Below are 26,182 nucleotides of genomic sequence, written 5' to 3'. Positions count from 1 at the left end.
AAACTCAGCTGACCCCACCGAATCAATGCAGTCTTCTACTCGTGGAAGTGGAAAAGAGTCAGATTTGGTAACGGAGTTCAATTTTCTATAATCGGTACAAAACCGAAAGGTTCCATCTGGTTTCGTAACTAAAAGACAAGGAGAAGCCCAACTGAAACTAGATCGTTCCGCAAGTCCATTCTCCAAAAGATACTTAACCTCTGATTCCAAAAGTTTTTCAGGAGACACACGATAGAATCGCTGTCGAATAGGCTGGAAGTCACCGACATCAATATCATGCTGAATCATGTCAGTGCACGAAGGTGTATCAGAAAAAAGCACTTGAAACTCTGTTATCAGATGTATTAATTCCTTACCCTTATCTAGAGATAAATGCCCAAGCATAATCTCCAATCTCTTCAACTGCTCAGAATTACAGAGTCTAGGTAGAATTAAATATTCGTCAAGAACATCCTTCTCAACCCCATCTAACAGAGAACCACTTCCACCCCCTACAGCAAAAGCAACAGATTTAACTTCAGCACCTCCAACAGTGACATCTTGTCCAGCTGCACGGAACAAATAAGGCTTCAGTAGATTCACATGGCACAGCTGAGCCTTTTTCTTCCTATCCGGAGTGGAAATCATATAATTTTGTTCAGAAAGCTGTTCAAGCACAGTATACGGTCCAGAAAATCTTGCAGCAAAAGTGGAACCAGTCATTGGAAGCAAAATTTGTATTTAATCAAAACAACAACATGACTACATTAAAGTATACAATAAAACATAAAGTTAACAAACAACATCATCAAGCCTTGGACTGGAGAGGGTGAGAAAGTCAGGACAACCAAGCAGCAAGACCAAGCTCCTAGCAGCTCCCCCAGCAGCTATCCTCCAGCTTCTTATGAGCAGCATGGTAAATCACCATCAATTCTCCACACCTGTTTCACAGCAATTAACCCGAGGACACATAAAGTGTTACCCAGAAACACCTACTGGAAAAAATAAAGTAGTACACCCCGTGATCCATCACAACAACTGAATGAACAAAATTTAACAGGGAAAAATAATCAATCTTTACTGCAGAAAAAGGAAATATACAGCATATACTATATTTGGTCTTGTAAACATTTCCAAAGTATCAAAATCTCCTTCATAATTATCTATGAGAACTGGCTACCATTTTCATTTTCATTACTTTGAATATGAAATGAACTATGAAATGAAGCAAAATTATGAACCATTCAAATACAATACATCAGCAAAACCTCAGATGTATCAAGTTTACAGCAACGTTTTCCTTAAAGGATAGTTCTCTTTGAAGTTAATTTTTGGTATGTTTTAGCTTACCTCAAGGGCAACCAAGATGTAGGTGTCTTTGTTTCCGCAGTAGTTTCAATTTTGATATTTTTAGGTCTATGGTCACCACCACCCTTAAGAGCATCCACAGTGAAGTCCAAATTAAACATGATTTAATGACTCATAAGTGTAAATACACATTGATGGCCTAAGACACGAAGCGAGCATTTTGTGTGAGAAAACAAACAGTATTTATATCGTTTTACCTCTAGTAACCACAGCCACGTCCAAGTGATCTGAGGGTGCGGGCGCTTCAGTCTGCGTAAGGACTGGAAGTGATCTCTCGCGCAGGTGCGAAAAAAAATGTAACCTTGTCCGTTTATATATTGAAATCGTCTTCCATTGCAATTTCCTGTATATCTAAATATATTTAGATCTTCACAGTGAAAGGTAACACTTCCGAAATTTCTGTGTAAACAATGAGTGACGTACATGCGCGAGAGGTCACTTCCAGCGCCTGTGGAGACCAAAGATCACTTGGACGTGGCTGTGGTTACAAGAGGTAAAAACGATATAAATACTGTTTGTTTTCTCACACAAACCGCTCGTTTTGTGTCTTAGGCCATCAATGTGTACTTACATTTACAAGTCATTAAATCATGTTTAATTTGGACTACTCTGTGCATGCTCTTTGAGGTGGCCTCCATAGACTTCCATTATATGACTGACAGACACGAACGGTTTGACCTAAAAATATCAAAATTGAAAATACTGCGGAAACAAAGACACCTACATCTTGGATGCCCTTGAGGTAAGCTAAAACATACCAAAAATTAATTTCAAAGTGAACTATCCCTTTAACGTCATGTGCTTGAGCGCTTTATCAAAGTCGTAAATAGAGATAGATGTAACTCATGATGGCATTTCATATTATCACTCCTACAGCTATTTCTCTTTTCCAAGAACATCACTGATAATAAAGCATGTTATCACTTAAGCATGACTCACACAAAAGCTGTTTGTCACAACCGACCAAATCATTGTTGAGTCATGGGACTTGATGTCATGAAACTGAGCCTAAGTCAGCAAAAGATCAGGTGATGATTAGGTCACGAAGAGAAGCCACTGTTGCACTGAAACGAGAAGGACTTGGAAGAGAGGAATAAAATAATCCTATTAGAATGGTCATATTATTCTATGCAAAGTTAATCTCTTTATGTGCCACCATAAAGTGATTTTTTTTTTCACACACAAACAAAAGATGCATAAAACTAAGATATCTCTACAAAAAATGAGAGAACATTTAATAAAACATAAAACATCTGATAATCAGCATATGCAAAAAAGAAAATAAAGAATGGTTTCTTAATCCAGTGCATTGAAATTTTTTTACTGTTGTTTCATAAACCCAATAACACGTATGGAATACTTAAAATAATAAGATATCAATGGCACATTGTTCTACAATCTACTTTAGATTAAAGCAGTGCAAATTTGTTTCACAAAAGAAGTAACAAAAAAGAAGAACCCAAGCAAAATTATTGCACAGCTTAATTTATACAGCTCAAATACTCGACTTTCTGGAGTGAGTTGTATATTCACAGGCCTATGGCACTCACTATCAGTGAAAGACATTCATGTCTAAGCAGCTTTGGTTGCAACATTCTCCATTGGACTAATTGTTTCGATTGCCCGAGCTCTGCTTACAGATACATATGATTCCACGTTGGACTAATAACGGCTAAAACCTTAGCCACTTCCGGGTAACACTCCCTGTGAGTAAAAATATACACACAAATGTACAACAACAATGTGTACATGTACAACAAAAAGATTTTTCAACAGAGACAGACCTCTTGTGGACAGTTTTAGTAGAGGGGGTTGCCTAATGCTTGAAAGAGAAAGGCTTTAAAAATCATGAATAACCACTGCAGATGTTATTACTAGAGTAGCACATGCACATTATGTACATTTACAACTATGACATCATACACTTATCACATCAGGGTTTCTTCTGTTCATGCTGTGCTACTTTCTGGGGTAGATTATATCCTTACTAAGACTCTGACACGGTTTCCTGTGTGTTGCTAGCGGTGGTATTGTGATCGGCTGAGGGTTCTTCTGTCTCTGAGGTGCTGGAGTCGTCATCATCTGTTTGTTCTGCACTGTGGTACAGCATGAGAGCCTGGGTCTTATGGGTAATGGTGATGGTGCATGGACCCTGCGCCCACGGCTCTCCATCCACCTGCATTGGCATCCGAGAACTCTTCAATACCAGCTACCACAAAGAAAAGAAAAAGGATAATCATGTTTTTATCTTTCTGTTTGTTGTTGGACAGTATAGGTGTATATGACACAGAATGACTAACAGTGTGTGTGTCCACTGGCACAGAACGAGCAGAGCAGGTGTTTTCGATTAATTGAGTAAAACTATGGGTGTTAAGCAACATGTTTGTGCAGAGGCTTGTGGGATTGACAGCAGATAAGAGAAAGCATTGAGAGCTTCCGAGAGCATAAAAAAGTTGAGAAAGGCTCACCTTTATGCAAATGAGGAGCGGGCAATGTCAGCAGCAAATAGCTGTGAGGTTACGGTAGTTACGTCAGTCTATTGTAGGTTTTGCAGAAAAACCTGGTTTTAGACCACAATAATTTATTAAAGTCCCTGTAAAGGCAATTCTACAAAAAAGTTCTAAACACATTATAAATGTTGAATATGTATTGCTAAAACATATTACAAAGACTGTGAACTGTGAAGTACTGAAATGTGGAGTTAGGCCGTTAAACAGTTTTTCACCATTGCAATTTTACGGATTTTTTGGGCGGGGCTGAAACAGGGCTCGATGACGCACTGGAGCCCATGAGCTCCTGGACAAGCCCCTATTTGATGACCTCATCTCTCCCCTAACAATAGAGCACATTCGCATTCGCCGCTCAATCGCGAGTTACTGTCAGTCCTATTAGTAACTACAGCCTACAGTTTTCTAGCTAGCTATTCGACACAGAAATGCATAGGCTATTACCTGGATGCGATCATGTACAAAACGGATCGGTATCTTCATTTAAATTCCCTAAAAACGATCACATCAAGAAGAGGTTTTTAGAGAACCAACCTTGTTGACGAAGAGCTGAGGATAACTGCCAACACCCGTCTGTGATCGTTTTACACTGGATCGTTTTATAAACTTTCCTCAGAGACAACTTGGATTCACTGATTCTTCACTGATAATCCGCTGTTACTGGTAAACGGGGCCGAAACGACGATCTCCCGCCTCAGCGTTCATCCTCGCGTCTGCAAAAGCTAATCAGCTAATATCACCGTCAACAGCTTTCCCGCGAGTGGGCGTGGTTTCAGCACAGCCAGCGGACACGCCCCCAGCGTTTGAGAGCAGAGATAACTGCTCATATTTTCATGATTTTGATAGCTTATTTTATGTACTTGCCGGCTTTTTTTATAATTAAAATTTGGCTGGATGGCTAATAACACATTTTTCTGTGGTGTGACAAACTCAGAACACATACTTAATTTTGACTTTACAGGGACTTTAATATGGTGTATGGCATTAGTAAATGGTTAGTATGGTCATATCTTATTATGACCAAAACAGCATCAATTCGTCTTGGGAATTACAGATACAACAAGTCATTCACAGTGGCCAGAGGGAGTTTAAGCCATTCTTCTTCCACAACAGTATCAATGTCACTATGTGATGCTGGTGGAGGAAAACGTTATCCAACTTGCTCCTCCAAAAGGGCACAAAAATTCATAAAACCAAAAAGCTTGCTGTGTGTATTGGTGCATAGTCATGCTGATACACGGCGTCTTCTGGGTACAATGTTTGAACCAAAGTGCACATGGTCCTCCAGAATGGTTTGGTAGTCCTTGGCACTGGTGCTCATAAGGCACAGTAGAGAATGCCATGAAATTGCAGCCCAAACCATCACTGATCATGCTTCAACCCAATGCTTCACTCTAGGCAGTAACAGTGCAAGTGTAAAGCCACTTTAGGGCTTCTCCACACCGTCCCAAAGACTTGGGAAAGACAGTGACGGAGGACTCATCAGACAAAAATACATGTTTCACATTGTCCCAAGATTTGCACTGTTGGCAACAATGAAACATTTGGCATTGGCATAAGTGACTGAAGTGACTGACTCTTCTGTTTTGGTGGAAACAGGAGAGTCAAGGTACGAGTTTAATTCTGCAGTCTGACACACTGCTCTTATTGATGGAATATAAAATCAGTGAAGCTTGGCCACCAGACCAAGCATATATAGGCGTGAAGCTTCAAACAGTGTCTTGGCCAGTATTTCAGATTCATTGTCCAACCCCTGTATATGATACATTTTGAAGTTTGGATACTTCCATTGTGAATAGACTGGCTGTTAACAAAAGTTTAATAAAAATGACACCATTTGTTTTTGTTTTTTTGATTTGTTTTTTCAGGCAAACAAAACTTGTATCTTTCCAACAGTAATTCTGTGTATATATGATGGTTATATTTGCCATGTACTGAAACCAAACATAGATTAAACAAACTTGCTACAGACTCCCCGAAGGCGTTGTAGCAGTTTGAGTTGCCCTGAGTGGAGTTTTGCCGTTGCAGTGTACACGTCCACTTAAGCAACATTAAGAGTATGCTGTATGAGTAAAGAACATTTTTATGGTCTCACCCGTACAGTATGTGCCTGTCCCAGTCTCACAGGATTGGCCAGTTTCACCTGGATCTGTGCACAGTGGAATGATCCATATACCCCCACCACCTCTAATAAGCCATCATCCACACTGAAGAAAGAAAAATTAAGAAAATATTAAACCAGCAGTATTTTCAAATATCATCCTACAGTGATCCAGATCTATGAAGTTTCAATTAGTTTTAGCCTATGTTCACAAAGTCAAACTAAGGGCGTGTGTCCACCAAACACACGTTTTTTCCATGCGCCTGGCGTATGTAATGGACGAAAAATTAATTTTTTGCATGAAACAAATTATCTGCGAAATCAGTATCAAGTAAACTGTGATATTCTGTATTATAGCAATGGACCGTCTTAACGGAAAAAACGCTGCGCTGACAAAACGCTCTCAAGCGCCCAAAGCACGGCGTTTTCAGCTGGATAAAAACACTTTGGTGGACACACACGGCCTATGAGTCACTAAAGTGTACAATACAGTGATGTCTGGATTCTCACCGTGTTGGAGGATAAGGCTCATCTCCCATTCCCTCCCACAGTCTACATCCACCACCCCAGTAGCCGATATTACACACTATTATCCCCTCCAGATTGGGCAAAGTCACTTGCTCTCCATCCAGCTCCAGCTAAAGAGACACAATTATGCATTAACAATCATTATAACTGTAATTATGCAGTACTATGTGTAAAGATAAAACTATAAACACAGTGTCATCTATTAGAAAGACAATTCAGTACATGCAAGACTTCACCAATAATTTAGTTAAAGCCTGACATTTTTCCTGTTTCACTTGGATGTACATCAAAATATGGAGGAAATGATATGTTGCTACTTCGATTTCATTGCAACTTTAAAATGCACTTTTGGTCTGAGATGTGGTCGAGTGGTTACAGCACATTAATGCAGACTCAGTCACATATTCTCAACAACTATATTTTATTTTCACCTTCATAGCTGAAAACCACCCACCATGGATATTATTACTGTTTTAATACTGAAAAAACTACATGCTTCAACTATTTCTCCTATTTCTGATCAATGTGAGGAGCAGATGTGGCTACAAGTAAGCTATTCATATATAAGAGTGTAAATACTGATGCTTTCAAAACGGTTTAGTCCACTCGAGTCCATTTCTGTCAAATGGCATTTAGGTTGGATCTTAAGTAACTTTTTTTTTTGTATGAACCGGTTTAGAAAGTCATTATGTTTACAATCCCATTTGGTTCTGCTGTGGCACAGAAATAACCTGCAGATTAACAATAACAATATAGAGCACATTAACAATATAGAGCTTGATAATGTTTGCTAGAAATAGATTCTTAGTATTTGTAAAGAGTCTAATAATATAATATGCCAGTCTATTATCACACTTCAATAGAGTTTGTATCATCAGTTTTACTCGAGTTTGAAATGGTTATTAATCATTACAGCATTATTTAAGACACAACAGTGACCCAGTCCCAAATGGTACCCAAAAAACTTGCAGTCTTCCTACGAGTCCACACTTTCGTGATGCAACACTGCTTTGACTGTCAGGAAGAAGTCTGCCTTGGAGCTTGCTTCAGTGTGGGCTCGGCAAAAGTACGCATTGAGAATGCTAAATCATATGATGACTATAATAAAGGAAACCATCAAAGAACACTTTGCCTAAAAAAATCTTTTGTATAAAACATTGTAAGTCCACAAGTTCGTAAGTGCATATGAAGTGTGCCATTTGGGCCAGGGCCAGTAAGGTAGTAGGAAGTCAATGTCAAGGCTACAGTCTTCCAGAGAAAATGCTAATCATATGATGATAATAATAAAAGGCAACCATCAAAGAACACTTTGCCTAAAAACCTTTTCTCAGTGAGCCAGTTAAAATGTTTACCTCTATCTTCTTATCCAGATCTTTACATTCTTGCACTAAACAATCTTTGGTACCATAGAGGAAGTACACTGCCTATGGGAAAAAACAATTGGTAGTCTTATTAGCCATAAATTCACAAAGAAAATCTTATTTAATGAAAATGTAGAACATGGCAGTGCATTAATACAGGATAAATTGTGTAAGCCTACAAATAAGACATTAGTATTATTAACTCATATGTTTATTTTTAGCTTCTATTTATATTAGGTGTCTTTAACTACTATGTACTGGTGTTAAAACATCACAAATGTTTGGTATAATGCACTTACTGTCTTCATGTTATATTGCAAAACACCTTTGCTGCTATTGAGGTGAGATATGGTTAATGTTAAGGACATGTTTGGTGGAATGGTTGTTTAAGGCTAGGTTAAAGGGTTAGTTCACCCAAAAATGAAAATTAAGTCATTAATTACTCACCCCCATGCTGTACCAACCCCGTAAGACCGTCGTTCGTCTTCGGAACACAAATGAAGATATTTTTGATTAAATTTGAGAGCTGTATAACTACCACATTGGCTGCCTAAGGGACTGCCTCTTGACGGCCCAGAAAGTCAATGAAGAAAATGTTTAAATATCCCAAGTGACTACCGTGGCTCAACTATATGTTTATCAAGCGACGCGAATACTTTTTGTGCGAAAAAACAAACAAAAATAACGAGTTTATTCGACTATTTCTTTTCTTCCTTGTAGGCCAGAAACGAGACTTCCTTAGATTTCCACGACGCATGCGCGAGAATTGCGATCTGCTTACACCAGCTTACACTACTTCAGATCGCAATTCTCGCACATGCGTCGTGGAAATCTAAGGAAGTCTCGTTTCTGGCTTACAAGGAAGAAAAGAAATAGTCGAATAAACTCGTTATTTTTGTTTGTTTTTTCGCACAAAAAGTATTCGCGTCGCTCGAACGAAGGTCTTACGGGGTTGGTACAGCATGGGGGTGAGTAATTAATGACTTAATTTTCATTTTTGGGTGAACTAACCCTTTAAAGGGTAGGGGAAGGGTTTACATTGTAGTTATAGATGCAACTGCAGAGTAACTACAAATAACATGCATGTACACCTGCATTGTGCATTGCAAGTGCATTGTATCAAACATTTAATTAAATGTTAGTAGATTATGGTTATAAACGGTTAATATAAATCATATATAAAATTGTTTTTTATTTTATAATTGTGGATGTATAATCCAAATGCAGAATCATATTTTCTCAGTTCCTTTTCTAAGTGGAACTTCAAAGCTGTGTCTTGGTGTTGATGCTAAGGGGAATGCCATCAGCGTGACATCAATAATTTTTGGCAGATGGCAGTTGATGTCACACGTGGAAAGCCAGAGAGTATAAAAGGGTGCCTGGGTTACCATTTACCAGCTTTTTTGTTTTTAAAAGCTGTTTGTTTGCAAGCGTATGAAGTAAACAATACAGAGCATCGAGACAGTGTGTTCCTCCATGTAGGCGTTATCCTACACCTGAGGGCTTACATGAGCTCTGCGTCATCTGACTTGAAGTGGAGCAAATGTGTTCTGTGGGGTGGGGGGTACTCAGGGTTTGGGCCGAATTCCAAGCTCGGATCCCTCCCCCCGGACAGCACGCCAAATACGCATTAAACTTTACTCCCTCTAATTCACCTTTGGCTAAGCCCCGCCCCTCTTAGTTGCAAAAGGGGTTGCAATATGCGTTCGAAGGCTATAATAAAGATATACAGGTGAAACGCAAGAAACAACAACGAGGCTTCCAAAATAGAGGCAAAAGCATAACGTTACCGGTCAGTCAAAAAAAGAAACAACGCATTTCCTAAATCGAGATGGAGGCTGGGAATAACAATATCAGGGAGCAACACTGTTCATGCAAAGCTGGGTAGGTCTCTATTCACTTCTATAATCGTTATTACAAAGCAAACGGACTACACGAGTATAACGTTGTATTTAGCGTGTGCTTTCGTGTCAACAACCGGTATGAGAACCGAAATCATAACCTAAAACATTATAAAACTAGTATAACTTGTAATACGTATAACTTGTTATAGTATAACACACTCACGGTAAGGTTATAAGTAAAAAAAAGATGTGCTTGCTGATCTTTGCGGGGTTTAGCTGACTGAGGACGTCCACACAGTTTCCAAAGACGACACTTGTCAGGATTTTACTTCGGTTTTGGGAAGGCAAAAAACGGACACCCCCCTCCAACCTCTCTGGGAAACACGTATCTGTGTTACAAATGCCCGAGGCACAACGTTTAACCATATTTTGGATAAAACTACGACGGTAAGAGCCTGCCGAGACCAAAAATATGAGACGCCTGTGTTGAAAGTCAATGAAGCGCTGTGAAAAAGTGTCCGACCTCTGTGGGAGCTCGTTCTTGGCTGCGCTGTGATTGGTCAATCTACATTCTAGGGCGTGGCTTAGCCAAAGGTGAATTGTATGCAAGTGTGAACTTGTGAAATCTGTGCCAGACCACCTTAAGGCTTGTAGACAAAGCATATGCGGCAGTGGGTCAGGCTTGTGGTGCCCTACACAATCTTTGTGTCAACTTCACAGGATGTAATGTCTTCTTGAACTACATCGATGACTCGTCTGTGTTTCATAATTATTCATGAGGCATGTCCTTTTCCTACGAGAAGACGCCTTGCTTAATTATTCATGACAGCACACATTGATTTCCAATTACAGGTGCTTCAAACAGTGAGATCGCAATCAGTAAGTGAGAGATGCATTAATGGATCAAAAACGAGTGTTTGCTTTTGCTTTTTAAGAGTTTCTGCGTCACATAAGTTCGCTTCAATAGATTCTGTGTCTTCAACACAAATGCAATTCATCAACAGTGTAACCGGTCTTTATGGCCCTTTAAACGATCAAATGGTTTATAAAAATGCAGCAAAATAAGTCTCAAAAGTTATTAAAGATGCAACGGGGTGTTCATTTATAATTTTCAAATGCAGAGAACAAATGTGAATGGCTGTGCATTTATTTGTGTATCAAATTAACATTGTCACAGGCTATGTACTGTATACATCTGTGTAATTTATAGTGAGCTTACAAAACCATGTGTCCATTGTGTTGATTGTAATGGTAATGTGCAGCGTGCATTAGTGGGAAACTTTGATACTTTTAATGAGAGTGAAATAAAACTGTCTGAATCAGAAGCTGTTGCTATGTTGTCAGCCTTTCCCCTCCACTCTGCACACCACGCCCTCTTTTGTAGCATTTTCTCAAAACTGGTGAGAACTGACTGCTGCTATAAAAGGGGGTTAATGACCCTTTAAAATTACAACATCAGGCTTTGTCTTGGACTGATGATTCAAGTGGTGCATGTCGCACTCTTGTAATCTTGATATGGTCATTGGACAATGCTTGATGTTAGCACTGCTGAGAGTCACTGCTTGAGAAAGACAGTTGCTGTGAGAAGAAGCAACCACTCTTTGATTCAAGTGGCCTTTGTCATGTTCACTGGAGATTTCAGTAGTAATGATTATTGGATTATCTATCCAATAGAACGCTACGCATCTGATAGTCATTTTATAGGAGGTCACAGTGAACCTTACAACCCATTCGGTTATTCTTTATCATTACTGATCTGAGATTTACATTTACATTTATTCATTTTTAGCTGATGCGTTTATCCAAAGCGACTTACAATTGCTATATATGTCAGAGGTCGCACGCCTCTGGAGCAACTAAAGGCGCTTTTCCACTGCATAGTACGGTACGGTTCGGTATGGCTCACTTGTGGTGCTTTTCCACTGCATGATACGGTACAGTACGGTTCGCTTCGGGTCGCTTTAAATGGTACCTGGTCTGTTGAGGTTCCAAGCGTACCGTACCGGTACTAAAATGTGACGTGAAACACTGCAGATCACTGATTGGTCAGACAGAATCGTCACTACCAGCGTCACTAGCGTCATTGGATTTGCGACAAGAGACACGAGACACTTTTTTAGCAGTATTTTTGTTTTGCTGCCATCAGCCTCATTTTAAACACATTTTTCAGTCTAGCAGTTAAAAACAACCACATACCGAGAATCAGGAACACCATCCCTCGATAGTCTCCATTGTTCCTGTGTTGTGGGTTTGAAAATGTGGTGCTTTTAAGGTGATGTCATTGCAGTAGAGGCGCGCGCAAATAACGATCAGTCCCACACACTTTGAAGGGGTACTACTGCAGTGGAAACGCAAAGCGATCCGAACTGTTCCGCGCCGAGTCGAAGCGTACTGAGCCGAACCGTACCGTACTATGCAGTGGAAAAGCGCCATAAGGGTTAAGTGTCTTGCTCAGGGACACATTGGTGTCTTGCAGTGGATTCGGACTCGAGTCGCTCACACCAAAGGCATGTGTCTCATCCACTGTGCAATCACCACCCAGAGAGATGAATGATAGTAGATATTACTTAATCCTTATTTTGATTCTCTCTCCAGTACTTCTAGAGGGCTATATCAGTCGACTGTGAAGTCCATATGCACTTTTGGGATGATGTGAACTACCTCACATCCCTCTAGGACTTGTGGTTGTTAACAACTGTTGCAAAGAAAGCACAGGAATAAAGCAGGTTGTTCAGTCTTTTTTTTTTTTTTTTGGACAAATTATAAGGAAAAGAGAGGTTGGTAGCTGACTGGTTCTCTCTGTCTCCTGTATAGCGCACTGATGTGCAGATTTTGTAAATATAGTGCATATATTGCAGTCATGCGATGTAGACTTTTTCACAGTGTTATTGGTAGGTTGCATGTCCGAGGACATCCCGTCCTCTTCACTTGGTAGGAGAGTGGGCTGCCACAATGGTGATAAATTAGTCATGCCTCTGTTGCTACCCAGGTCAACTATTCTGCTTAACTTTCTGGAGGCTCTTGCTAGCAAATGATGAAGATAGTACCCTCTCTCTTTTTCCTCTTGCATAAGTCACATAGAACTTGGATGTTGACGCATTCTTATGACTCCAGCTAGATCCTTAGAGTCACTTAAGTGCTATACCTGCTCGGTTTGTGCATACTCACTCTGAGGCAGGCATTCTTCTGCATGGAGTAGCAGGTATTCCCCATAGCGTCAACACTAAGACTATTGAAATTCCTGCAGTCCTTCAATACTACAGTTCCTGAACTGAATTGAAGTACGTCATAGTAAACGTCATAGACTGCCATCTGCCAATGATTATTGATTGCTGTTTGTTTAGACACGTCCAGACACCAGTCACACAGACATCGTTCCCCATTGCGTCAACACCAATACTGGTCTTGTTCCACTTCTCATGGAACCCAGTTGCATTCGCAATCTGAGACATTATACAGAGGGAAGAAGAGCAACAAATTCTTACATATATAAACATATTTACACCAAAATATAAATATCTCAATAAACATACATTTCATTTTCCTGTCAAATGAGATGGATAAGTAATGCCTCAGACCTTATTGATGATTCGGCTGGAGAAAAAGGAGGGTGTTTTTTTTCTGTGTGCATGGAAGTTCAGTGCCATGAGAGCATCAGGACCCACTGAGAAATAATTATTCATGGCCAACACCTGGCGAGAAAACAGCCTTGAACTCAAATCAAAATCTCATTTTTTAAAGGGGTCATCAGATGCACATTTTCCACAAATTGGTATGATTATTTAGCATCTTCATGTAAAGTTTGTAACATACTTTGGGTAAAATTCCTCTTTAAATGATATGAGCCACTGCTCACCCCACCCCTCTCTTCTATGGGGTGAGTTGACACAAGACACAAAGTGCTGCCTTGGCAACCTGCATTGGGGGACAGTATAGACCCTTTCAGCAGTGACAACATAAACAAACGGTACTGCGCATGTGCATTAATCTGGCCCAAATTTAACTTCCGGCAGACTTGCGGAGAAAATCCATAACAAGTAAATAACCTAGTTGCTGGTATTTCTTGCCAGTCAAAGAAAATAAATGTTACCTGGTCAAACTGAAATGTGACACTACCAGAACCGTTGAACAAAAATTGGAGACAAGATGTTTTTCTACCGACGTGTCTGATTTACCGCAGTGTTAAAAAAACTGTGGCAAGCGCGACGGCGGGGTTTGATAAGGTTAACATAGCTCTCCTTATAATTATTAGCTAGGCTTCTTACATGCTTGCTAACCTTTTTTTAAGGTGGGTCTCCACATTGACAGCATGTTGGATGGATCTATGCAGCGCTGTTTATGATACTAACCATTCAATACACGGACTGGTCCGCTGTCAATGTGTTTGTGAGAGAGAGAGAGAGCGCGCGAATATGCGCTGCACGCAACTCTGCAGTCAATTACAACTTTTCCCATCTTAAATTATTAAAAACACGGAAATCAATACGTGGCGGTCAGCGCTGATAATGTGGTGGGCTGCCACTAATAAATGTATGGGAAACACTGTACCGGTTATCACTCAGATAAACATAGCTAGGCTATTTTAATACCGCCGTCTCCCTCATAGGAAACCTTGACATTTTTATTTTTAAAAATTGCGTTTGCTCCCTAGGTCAGGTTGCACCCCACAGCTCAACAACCTGCTCATCACCTTAACTTTCACTGCATTTGTAGTCAATGCCATATTATCCAGTAAACACTAATAAACGGACAGAACGGAAGTTAACTTTGGGCCAGCTCATCACCATGGCAACGCGTCTGATGAAAGCGTCTATACAAATGGTAAGGGCGGAAATATGCTAATACGGGACAGTCTGTTTGCGGTCGTGGGCAGAGCATAAGCAATATGACATCAGATTGCTCAGAAAATCCAAACGGCTTGATTATTGAGAGTGTTTAGTGTTTTTGAGGATTTAAAAAAAAAGGAGAGAATGGATTTTTTTTTCATTGTAAGGTGGTTGTCTCCACACACTGCAAATGCACATTTATATGCAAAGACCATATAAAAGTTAATTTTGCATCCGATGACCCCTTTAACCACCTAATAAATCAAAAGTACCCTGACTGATTTGACAAATACTATTAAATTAATACAGAGGTATTTCATGTAATTTTATGCTAATAAATTAGGTATGTTGGTTTAACATATAATTTTTTGCATACTCTGAAGAACTATAATGTTCCTGCTGGTTGTTCACAGACTGTATACTGACCTTTGGCTTACGAAAATAGTTTCCTTTGGAGACAACTTGAACTTTCCACCTGAAACATTCAAAGCAGGAATTCAAAATAAATTGAAGAATAACAAAATCCAACCTTCATAATTAATACAAGACTATACAGCACAGCCAGGGTCTCACCTGTCCATATTAACTACTTCAGCCTCTAGAACATTCCTGATGACCTGTTCTACTGAGATCTCACCAGCGTATCCTGCTCCCCATCCCAAAGAGTTTGATAAATCATTGCCTGTGCCCAATGGCAGGATGGTCACAAAAGGGATAAACTGATCTTGACCCTATATAGAATAAGAGACCAACAAACACAGGCAATATTTTAAACCCAAAAAAATAACAAATGACTTCTTTTTTTCAATGAAATAACACCACAAATGTGAAAATAATGCATCGTATAATGAAATTACACATCCTACTAGCCAGGGCACATAAATATATAGCATTTATATATTACAGCACTAAAACACACAAAGAAAAAAAATGCTTAGCTGATTCACAACTGATTTGAATCTAATGTATCTAATGTATCAACTAAACTATTTTGCTCATCCAGCTCTCACCTTCAGCTTCATGGTATCAATGGCATCCAGAACCCACCCCACTGTGCCGTCTCCTCCACACACCAGAACACGCACGCTGCCAGGGGGCAAAAGAGTACACAGCTGCAGGGCTTTAGAGGGGGGCAGCTCAGACAGATCAAACACCTAGGAGAAACAAATAAATTCGATTATCCATAAAAAAAAAAATAATAATAATAATAATATATATATATATATATATATATATATATATATATATATATAAAGAGACTGAATACATAGAAACAGGAAAACACTGGCCAGGTGTGTGAATGTGAGCACAGAGTCAACTTCTACCTGTACAGGGTTCAGAAGGGTACGAAATTCTCCCAGTAGAACCTCCCCCATGTTGTTGCCACTTCTTGTGTTTGCCAAGATCAATACCGGAGTCCAACCACAACCGCACAATGCAGCAAGCTACGTGCATACGAATAAACAATTAAACATTCAATTAGTTTCATTTTACATTCATCCAGTGGACAGTGCACGAATTTATCATTTCACTACTTTAGAAAGTTTCTTGTTTTGGTTCTCAAATTGTAACTTTTCAAAAGACTTCGTGCTCAGTTTGGAATTGAATCAAAAGTATAGTTGGTAAAAAGTTTATGCATATTTTATTTTGGCATATAATAAGCGAATACTTTTCATGTCAAGTAAAAACTTTTGTGGCTTTTTGCAAAAAAGAGACGCTGCACTGAATGTAGGAAGTGAATGCAGGGTCTTGTGATGCATTTTTTCAAAAGTAGAACTTCATTTAACTTAATGCAACGATTATACACAATATGCTGAAAAAGCAACAAGACTGTACGAAACGTCAAAGACGTCCATCTTAAAAATTCTTTCATAGAAAAGTACATAAGCCAGAAATTCATACATCAATACACAGTATGCACATGTTATATGCAGCAATACACAGTAAACACACTACTTCCACAACTTATACTACACGATGGTGTAGCACAAGTGCAAAAGTATATAAAATGGGATGCATATGAAGTATTATACTCTCGGAATCCGCTGAAAATTTCATAATGATCTGATTATTATATTTTAATTAATCACATCTTTTGATTACAAATTGAATGGTATTACAGGCACAATGGAAGATTTTGAAAGAATGGGTGGCTGTTTTTCCAAGTAAATTTTCATTAAATCTACCACTACATGTAAAAAAGTACCAGAGGTTATAAAAAAAAGTGTATCAATTTTAAAAAGTACCACTCTCATTCAATCAGATTTATTTAGGTGTAAAAAGGAGAGAAAATCTGTTATGCAAATTAAAAATGTTTAAATCTTAAAAGAGTCTTGAATCTACATTTTAATTATTTTTGTATGGCATGTATGCTATATATGTCGCTGCCGAAAAATACTTAGCAAGTAAAGTGAAATTACTCGTAGAGTTAGCAAACGTCATCGAGCATTGTAATGTTTGAAGTGGAAGTCCTAATAAATGTCAGTAGAACAGGAAGAATTTAAAACGAGCGGTTCATTCATAAATTCGTAACATTACCTTTATGATTTCCTTACCTTTATCATGCTGTGGAAATACAAACTGGAAGACAGAACAGACTAACAAGGAAGTTTAAGTTCTGAAACTTACAGTATGGTTTTATAGCACAATGATGTCTTGTCAAAAGATCAAGGGAAATTTGATGAACCCTTTAAATACACATTAAACAATTGATTGGCAGAGAAACCAGCCTCTGTGCACAGCTAAAACCTTTGAAAAAAAGAAAAGAAAAATGTTTCTGTATGACAGATGTTTGTGTTTGTGAATAGCCCCTCACCTTGCTGTACTCATCAGGGTGTCTTCGGCGGAGTTTGTTGACTTGATAGAGGTAATATGGAGGTATGATAACAGTGCGAAACTCTCCAAGATCACACAGATCATCACTCAGACTGGTAATGCAGTCGTCATGCACTGTTGCCTGACACCATACACACCTATTCCCGAATAAAAGCAGCAAATGTGATTGAGGGGGCACTTGTAGCTTTTTATAAAACACTGAAATGGATACTTTATTGACTGCAAACCCTCTGAAGAAACATCATAAGATTTATCTTCAACAAGATACAACCTTTGTAAATCGAAAAATAATGGCGCAAATTATTTCAAAGTGATTTTAAATTCACAAAAACTGATCTGACACAAGTTTAGTGCTATCTTTGACACCGAGGATTAAGGTGAAAGAAACTGGTCCTGGTTCGCACATTATTGGATTACAGGGATTACTGACCTTTTAATCAAATTGTGCTTTGGAAAGATTAAACACATAAAGAAAGACAGGCTTAAGTTCCTGTTTCTGACTACAGTCAGTGATGGATTTTCAGATGCTTCAACAAAAATAGATTTCTGTGTGCTTTCTTTAGCTATTGCTCTCCAGGATATTGCCATCCTTCTTGTTAAATCAAGTTGCAAAGAAACTTTGCTTCATTTTTTTTTTTTTTTTTTTTTTTGTGTGTGTGTAAATATTGATAAAACTATGGATGCAGCAGGAAGGTGGGCGTTCTAAGCAAAATAGTTGTTCTGTTTATGGTTAGATAAATTTTTAGTTAAAACATTCAAACCCCTATTAGAAAGCATTTTGTTGTTTGCCCTTTTTCTTCCTCAAGAATTGAGTTGCTCATTGGAAAGTTGCTGCTGTGCTGACCATCTGAAAGTTCCATGACAGAAAAAGGGAACACCTGCAAATATCTACTCTTTCACTATAGCAGACTAGTGTAAATGTAACTTTTTTCCCAGGTCTATGTTGATTTAAATATGAGCCAAATTCTCTTTTACTTATTTACCTCCCATGAATATTCTCCAAAAGGTAAACTTATTAGTTTTTGTCCAAAGTTGAGTGCAAATTTTTAATATCTCAGACAACATATAAGACCACTGTTTTAAATCCTGGTGTAGCCTATGTTACACCAAGAGGATCTTGTGTGCTTCTCTGTGACTCCAATAATAATACTCTACTAAGTACCTATAGTCGCAGAGTTTAGGTTGAGTCCCGCACTGCTGTTTGCATTTGGCACAGTAGCTGGCAAGGGGCACATTTCCTCTGACCCACTGGTGGCAGAACCTCCCACATGTCTTACTCTGGGTCATGATCTCCTTGCATGAGAGGATGCGATCTGCTCTGTGTATGCACTGCTCATCCGCACATATGCCGCAGCAGTCACAGAACGCCCCCTGCAGGATGGCCTGAGAGCATACGCAACAGTAGGTGGGCTTGTTGAAGAGGTCCGTGTAGTGCCAGCCGTGTTTGCCCTTTCGAAACAGATCTTTCAGCTGAACTTTGCGTTTGGGACGCTGGAAGCTGCACCACAGCGTGATGAACACTGGGACCAGAACAGCAACAACGGTCCAGAGGAGCAAAGTCCACTCCTCCCGTAGCTCATCTGTGCTATCCTCCATAGCCACGATTCTAATTTTACAGGACCTTCGTCACGCACAAGTCAGACCAGCTGAGAATGATCAGTCATCAGTCATTGTGCCGAAGCTATATGAGAAGCCACAACTATCTTCAATTTATAACCCCCTCCGAGCAGCACATCATTACATCGACAGGCAATGCAACAGACCTGAGTCACACTGATGTTGCAGACCAGGCGTCGTAAACATCCCTGCTGTCAAACACTTGGTAGCTACAGCAAGACAAACTGTAAAGATAAATTACATCCACGTTTATATTCTACGTTTTGTTTTCAAGGGGCAGATCTCGTCGTCATCTTTGTTACCCACGCAGTGCACTGAAACCAGTGGAAAAATACAAACAGCGGATAAAAAAAATCCTTACTAGATTCATCTAGTTTAATATACGGAAACGGAAATGATGACGTAGGTCTATGACGAACCATTTTCAGTGACCAATGGGAACACACTACGTGAGACAAAAAGCGATTTGTAAACTATGTTTGTAACGGTCCGAGACTGTCTGTGTGACTGCGTCCCAGGATCACAATGGCAGTTATAGGCTATTATAAGAATGAAAAATAATGAATGAGGTTACATAATGATATAGGTGAAAAAGTTATGAATTATAATAAGAAGGCTAATAGTGAAAGCCAGACATATTTCTTTCTTTTTTTTCTGCTTTTTCCTTTTTTAGGCTATAGAACTAACAAAAAAAGGTCCCCAGAACGTCCCCTATTGGCCTGTGCGAACGTCCCCATGTGGAGTCCGCTTGATGTCCCGCGGACCTTCACGTCCTCCGCACGTTCAAGAGGACGTTCCCAGGACCAGCAGCGGCCATCCGGGACAAAAAAAAAAAAAAAAAAAAAAAACTGTTAGGCCTAATTATATTATCTGCCTATTACAATTAGGCAGATATTTGATTCGTCGGTGCACCCTTCAGGGTAATTCAGTGTAGAAATGTGTTTTTCAAAAGTATTTTAGCATGTTATTATTTAGGTAGGCTATGTTGCCTATTTATTTATTGCACATAGCCTATTTTGTAATTTATGGTGAAAATATGTAGGCCTATGCCTATATTTAATAAAAAGACAGGCTGTGTATAGCCTACATTTACAGCAAAATGAGCCCATCATTTACGTGAACATTTTTTTTCGCAGAAGTCGCATTAGCCTGCATTTGATTATTTAATCAGTCATGTAGTCCATCTTATTATTTTGTTAATGTTGTTTTTTATGTTGTTAGGTCGGCTAATTAAATAGTGTCTGTATTGTGTTATTCTGAAGGTGTTTTGTATTTTGTTGTATAGGGTGTTTTGTCCGGGTTTTTGTGCACTGTCAATTCCTGTTTATAATAATAAAATAATAATAATAATAATAATAATAATAAAAACATTTCCTATAGAAGTAGGCCTTTCCTATCGTTTTCCACCTTGGTGCTTGTCGGGTGCAAAGCAGATTGTTCGGGCAGATTGGTAGAAATACACCATAATGTCTGAAACATTTGTATCAATACATTTCTTGCACTTCCGTATGTTATCAAGAGTCAGACGTCATAGTTTAGGTGAAGGCGACATCTTGTGGAATATGTCTGTAACTTCATCCAGATGTGCAGGCAGGAGCTTCTTTTACTGTCTATGGGATCTGCATGTATCCAGTGGCCTTTGAGCAACGGTGCTGTGGGGGGCAACATCTAAATGACGTTGCCATGTATTTCATTCTCCTCCTCATAAGTTGGGGAGTGAAAAACTCAAGTGCAGTTATTTCGAGCCGAGGACGGACAGAAGTGACAATGACGTGCCTGAAATTGGCATGCCTTTTTTGCGTTGTCTTATTGGTCTTCTCCTCCACTGGTATGTTTTTTCTGTTTATCTTATAACATGGATTCTATTTGCATATCACATTTTTTATTGTTTTTTATTGTTTTGTTGTTGTTGTTATTTAGCTTTTTTACTATGGCTCGTGACGTTTAGGCCTATATGCAGGTACCTGTTTTACAGAGTTTCATTTTCGTGCAAAATATGATTTTGTTAACACTATTTCTATAATAAGGGCCTTTGTAAGTACTTGTACTTGCATTTGTAGCTACGACTGAAATAATTGAATAGCTATATTTTTCATTAGGCTTTGCCTAGCCCTATATCCAGCATAGCATTGTTTTAGCTGCTGAAATTGTTATAGCATAAATTGTTCCGGACCCTCTAATAGCTAATTAATCTTATACTATAAGATGGCAAAAACGTAAATGCTGCTCGGCTATATTCTGCCACGTTGGTGTTTACATAACGGGCTCATTTTCATACCCCTCGCGGGTCAGAGCTCCGGGTCACGCGCGGGCTAGGGCGTGCTCCCCGGGGAGACACGATCATGAATGGGTACTTTGTGTTCTTCCATAGAGAAACACCGCTGGGAAAGGGAGGGAGGGGTTGAATTTGGGAGGGAGGAGAGAAAGTGAGTGAAGTGTTGCCTGTGTGTATGCGTGCGTGTCTGTGTGAAAGATTGAGAAAAGAGCGAGATAGATGAAGAAAGAGGGAAAGAGAACGGCCAAAATTCATACAAATTAGACCCCCAAAAGACTCGAGGAAATCTGAAAGAATAAAGGTTCAGACGAGAGAATGGCCTGGGGAAGAATAGAGAAAAGAAAATTAGCATGTTGCTTAAAGAAAGAAAGAAAGAAAGAAAGAAAGAAAGAAAGAAAGAAAGAAAGAAAGAAAGAAAGAAAGAAAGAAAGAAAGAAGACTTTGATAATCTTATTTGTTTGCATAAAAATATAACTTTAGTCTACAGCATGTAGCCCCTTAAAGTGTGAACCAATTTTTATCTATTCGTTAATTTTAGTCACAAAAAATGAATTATGAAATTACAGTATGAAAAGGTGACCTTGATGCAGTTGTCATTTTCCTAGATGCAAACCCCATAATTAAGGAGAGCTTTGCAAAGCAACTACTCCGCACTAAGAGACAGAAGCCTGGACACCCCGACGAACCTATGAGGGTGGGGAGCCACCTCTCCTTTTACTAACATATTTAATAATAAAGCTTATTCAAACATCATGCATGACAGCCTGCAATGTTTTTTTGTGTGTGTGTGTGAATATGCATCTGTGATCACATTGTTGGTTTTAAGAACAAATAAATGATCTCAGCTCCATGTCAATAGAATTCAGAGTCCATTGTGTGTATTTCAGGAACACATGCTACATATGCAGAGGCTGGAGCAAAGGGCTCGAGAGACCAGTATGGAGAACTGGCTGAACCCTCACTGCTTCCCTCGTTGTGACCGCAGCTACGGCTACCCCGTGTAACCGGCCCGCAGTGATCCAAAGGTCCTTCTCATCTTAAGCTTTAGGCTATATCTATCACTGTAGACTAGTGTTTGAGCTTATGGTTTCAGATAGGCTATACATTGTGCCTTCACTCTTTTCTTTATAAATAAAATAATTTTGTTTTTACAATGGATCTGAAAAAAAAAACAAAAAAAAAAAAAAACAGGATAACGTCTTTATTCATTTTTATTCAGGGTTTAAATTATTATAATGATTACTTAGCCTACTTTTGTGTTTGGCTGTTATAGGAATAGGCTAGGCTACTTATACACCATGGTTAAATCATATCTTTTCTTTTGACTTTTGTTGCGCTGTTTTGCCATGGATTTTAAAGAAGGCGTACGATTAAATGTAACCGCAACCTCATTGCTTTTATCAAGGAAACGGTGTAGCCTACATTTAGGCTACTAAAAACCTGCTTAGCTGATTGCAAAATCAATGCAAAGGTTTTTTTTTTTCAGGCTGAAGACAAGAATTCCGGTGACGACAATGCTGATAACGAAATGGATTGCAATCAAAGAAAAAAAAAATGCGGAGGAAGCCAAGGACAAAAAAACAAAACAAAAAAAACCACGAAGACATCCACCCATCGATAGTTTAGGAGCATTGTAGATGTGTTATTTAGATGGAAAATCTAAGAATCGGTGTTTTTTAAACGAATTACCAAATTGCATTTTTTAATAAGAAACCAATAATCAACATTAAAAATAATTTGCTTTCTGATTGTGACTGTGGTTTTTCATATTGCTTGCGGAGTATTTTAGTAATATTATTGGAACGTAAACAACCTAGTTCAAACTAAAAAGATAACTTAGAAGATTCAAGGTGTCTATAAACATGCCAAGAGTTTGACCTTTACACTGCAATATCTGAAGGCCCAACAGTGACTGTTTAAAAGCACGTTAAATGTTGTATAAACCTAAAAGTTTAGACATTTGTCATCTGTCACTCATGAAACCATAAATGCCAAATAAATAGAAATACATATTTAAAAGGCTATAAAATAAAATCAGTAAGTAATTGTATAATTAAATTAAAGGTTTGGATTTTTTTCAAATATCCCTTTGCATTCAATGCAACTCTGCAAATAAACATTTAGGTTTGTTTATTTGCAGAGTTGCATTGAATGCAAAGGGAATTGTATTCATCAAAATTGTTAAACATCAGGTTAACAAATAAATAAAAAAATAATGTAGAGATCATATATATTTTATATTATCCTCTATATATTTGTAAATATGATTCAGTATGACTCGTTGATATGGACATTGGAAGTGCGATTTTCTATTTAAGATGCCATTAAATAACTTTTTATTCACACTTTTTACAGATCTTTTATACTTACAAAATCGCCCATTAAAATAGAATAAATAAGAGATAATTTAAATGGACTAATTTAATTAATTATTAAATATTTATGAAAACTAATTTGAGCTGAAGCAAAAAGAAATAAAAGAAACATGTTCATTATTATTTTACTTTTTGAGTTTGAGATGAAATCCAGATTTTTATTTTACACTTTTATATCTGTAAATTGATATGATTGTTGTACCATGACACAAGGTAACTGACAATATAAACTTTCCAAAAAAAAAAACAAAAAAAAGTCCACGTAAATTACAAGATTTCAAAACGTTCAAAACGCAATAATATGACGCTAAATGTGTAATATGTCAATTTTAAGGCTAAATGTTTGAGGGTAGAACTAATAGACATATATATATTTGTTACCAATTTGTAATTAAAATGTACTTACAGCAAATGATCTAAAAACTCATTGGGAGGCAGTTCTAGCATTGTTTGACATGTCTAGCATGCAAATCTCTTAAAGCAACAATTTCACAATAAATACAGATTGCAATAGGACAGAATACGATTTTTTTATATATATACACAATACACAATACAGAATATTTTTGATGATAAAAAGACTTCTAAAGAAGGCTATACTGGCTGCAAACTCATCTTTTGTCTTTGAAAAAGCCTTTATCTGTGCTGCTCTCTTTGATTGTTACAGTCAGGAAGTTTGTTGTCACATCAGTAACTAAAACTTTTTCCAAATTGCTAAAGGAGGGTCTCCAAGGATATCCCTCCTCAGGCTCTCCAAAAATGCGCGACACTGGTATTTTGGCAATAAGTGAAGGCTGTCTGCTGGTGGAATCACCATGTTCAAATGTCCTTCGTTTTGAATGATGCTTTAGGTGTTTGTGGTCAAATAGGCTTGTTTGTGGATTAGTCCTGCTGGAATGCAAATTCCACTTTGGAGAAATGTGCTGGGTACTCCTGCTCGGAACAACTCTGTTTTGTTTGTGTGAATGGGTAGCATCCATTTGCTTGTGAGATATTTTAATTCTCCCAATCATTTCAGAGCATCTCTCTTCATCTTCACCCAAACCCAACTTCGCCATTTTGGAAGGAATGCTTGCCATGGTTTCATCTGCAGCTATTTTTGCATGCCCTGGATGCAAGGAGCTTGTGTAGCCATCTGTGAACCGTAATTTGGGTTTCCGTCCTCTCTTTTTTGGCGCAAGGGTAAATGCATCAGTGCAGGGTCTTGGTGAGGATGGAGAACGATCCCTTGGTTCTGGAGGTGAATGCTTTACACTCTCCCCTCGGTTGACTGTGCTGGGAGGGAAAATGGTGGGAACCACAGCACGCAGTCCCTCTCTCGCTCTAGGGGTTATCACAGGCTCTGGACTGGGATTTGCAACATGAATGCCCCTGGATGATTCATTCCTAAATTCATAACAATTTGCCTTTTCTTTAGCTTGGGCCTGCAAAAATATATGATTTTAAAAAATAAATACAAAAAAAGTATGCCCTTTTAAAAAAGGCTTGATGATATATATATATATATATATATATATATATATATATATATATATATATATATATATATATATATATATATATAGCCTATATATTTTTTTTTTTCAACAAAAAATGTGTTAAAAATCAATTTTAATAAATAAATGACAATACAATACCTTTAGAAGAAAAGTCTTCAGCTTAGGTCCTCTTTTCTTGGGTCCAAATATTTCTCTCTCACGCTCCCTGAATGAAAATACAAAAGGATGTGTGAAAATATCAGTTTTTTTGACGGCCTAATATGTATGTATGTATATGCATGTATGTATGTATGTATTTATTTCACCGCTCTTCAAAGGCAACGAAAAGGCGCGAGTCAAGGATATTTTCCTCTGGTTCCCAAGTGCTGTACCTGTGAGAACAAAAAAGTTTCACGTGATGACTGTCAATCTCTAGCTGCATTTAAACCACTGCTTTATCGGCCACTAGCAGCAGGGCTAGCAGTAAACCAGTCTGCAGTAATAGCATGTTAACCTGCCAGCTGATCTTTTTTTCTTTTTTTTTTTTTAATCAGTTTTATTTTGATAAACATGACACAATATAACATTGCTACCTGCCAGCTGATCTATGGCCTTAGCGATATTTAGCAGAGTTGACAGCCATCGCTGTCTAAAACGATAGACAGGCACGATAGACAGGATGGACATGGGCATGCATGAATTACTCACTTGGGTGACCAGCCCTTCCATTTAACGAGATATTCCATTCGACCCTGTGCGTGCCATCAGACACACACACACACACACACACACACACACACGCACGCACGCACGCACACAAAGAATTCGTTAGCGTGAGCCGAAGACATGAGCACATATATGCAGAAAAATGTCGATATCACTCTTATTCAACACATACCCGTCGTATTCGTCTCTTGATGATTGATTCGGCCGCGAACACCCTCTCTCCAACAGCTGATAGCTCCATGTTTACCTTCGTCTACCGTTAGCTTGCAGCAAAGCTAGCTGTCTGTGAGCGCGAGTCCAGTCCGCCTGCTCTAGCTTCAGAATTCCATACAGCCCATAATACTCTCGTGCACAGCGAGACG

The 26,182-nt window shown here is 38.6% G+C and overlaps 3 protein-coding genes across 3 annotated transcripts; 1 reads left to right on the top strand and 2 right to left on the bottom strand.

Annotated features, from left to right (window-relative positions):
• Nucleotides 1-701: 701 nt before the first annotated feature.
• On the bottom strand, nucleotides 702-19,374 carry dgke (diacylglycerol kinase, epsilon). The gene is made up of 11 exons (XM_039673548.2): nucleotides 18,512-19,374; nucleotides 17,330-17,486; nucleotides 15,840-15,959; nucleotides 15,525-15,668; nucleotides 15,088-15,245; nucleotides 14,941-14,989; nucleotides 13,267-13,380; nucleotides 7,836-7,907; nucleotides 6,466-6,593; nucleotides 5,950-6,061; nucleotides 702-3,556 (listed from the first exon to the last, which is right to left on the bottom strand). Exons 1-11 carry the CDS (start codon nucleotides 18,943-18,945, stop codon nucleotides 3,335-3,337), a joined length of 1,710 nt encoding a protein of 569 aa, XP_039529482.2. The 5' UTR covers nucleotides 18,946-19,374; the 3' UTR covers nucleotides 702-3,334.
• Nucleotides 19,375-19,901: 527 nt separating this feature from the next.
• Nucleotides 19,902-22,989, top strand: c8h17orf67 (chromosome 8 C17orf67 homolog). The gene is made up of 4 exons (XM_039673389.2): nucleotides 19,902-20,794; nucleotides 21,847-21,935; nucleotides 22,129-22,266; nucleotides 22,728-22,989. Exons 1-3 carry the CDS (start codon nucleotides 20,590-20,592, stop codon nucleotides 22,243-22,245), a joined length of 411 nt encoding a protein of 136 aa, XP_039529323.2. The 5' UTR covers nucleotides 19,902-20,589; the 3' UTR covers nucleotides 22,246-22,266; nucleotides 22,728-22,989.
• Nucleotides 22,990-24,132: 1,143 nt separating this feature from the next.
• Nucleotides 24,133-26,182, bottom strand: cbx8b (chromobox 8b). The gene is made up of 5 exons (XM_039673731.2): nucleotides 25,993-26,182; nucleotides 25,803-25,846; nucleotides 25,421-25,486; nucleotides 25,254-25,320; nucleotides 24,133-25,040 (listed from the first exon to the last, which is right to left on the bottom strand). Exons 1-5 carry the CDS (start codon nucleotides 26,059-26,061, stop codon nucleotides 24,228-24,230), a joined length of 1,059 nt encoding a protein of 352 aa, XP_039529665.2. The 5' UTR covers nucleotides 26,062-26,182; the 3' UTR covers nucleotides 24,133-24,227.

This window comes from Pimephales promelas, chromosome 8, assembly GCF_988280905.1.
Source record: "Pimephales promelas chromosome 8, fPimPro1.hap1.1, whole genome shotgun sequence".
Taxonomy (NCBI): Eukaryota; Metazoa; Chordata; class Actinopteri; order Cypriniformes; family Leuciscidae; genus Pimephales; species Pimephales promelas.
Note: the sequence above shows the minus strand (reverse complement) of the source record. Positions and strands in the feature narration are given on the sequence as shown.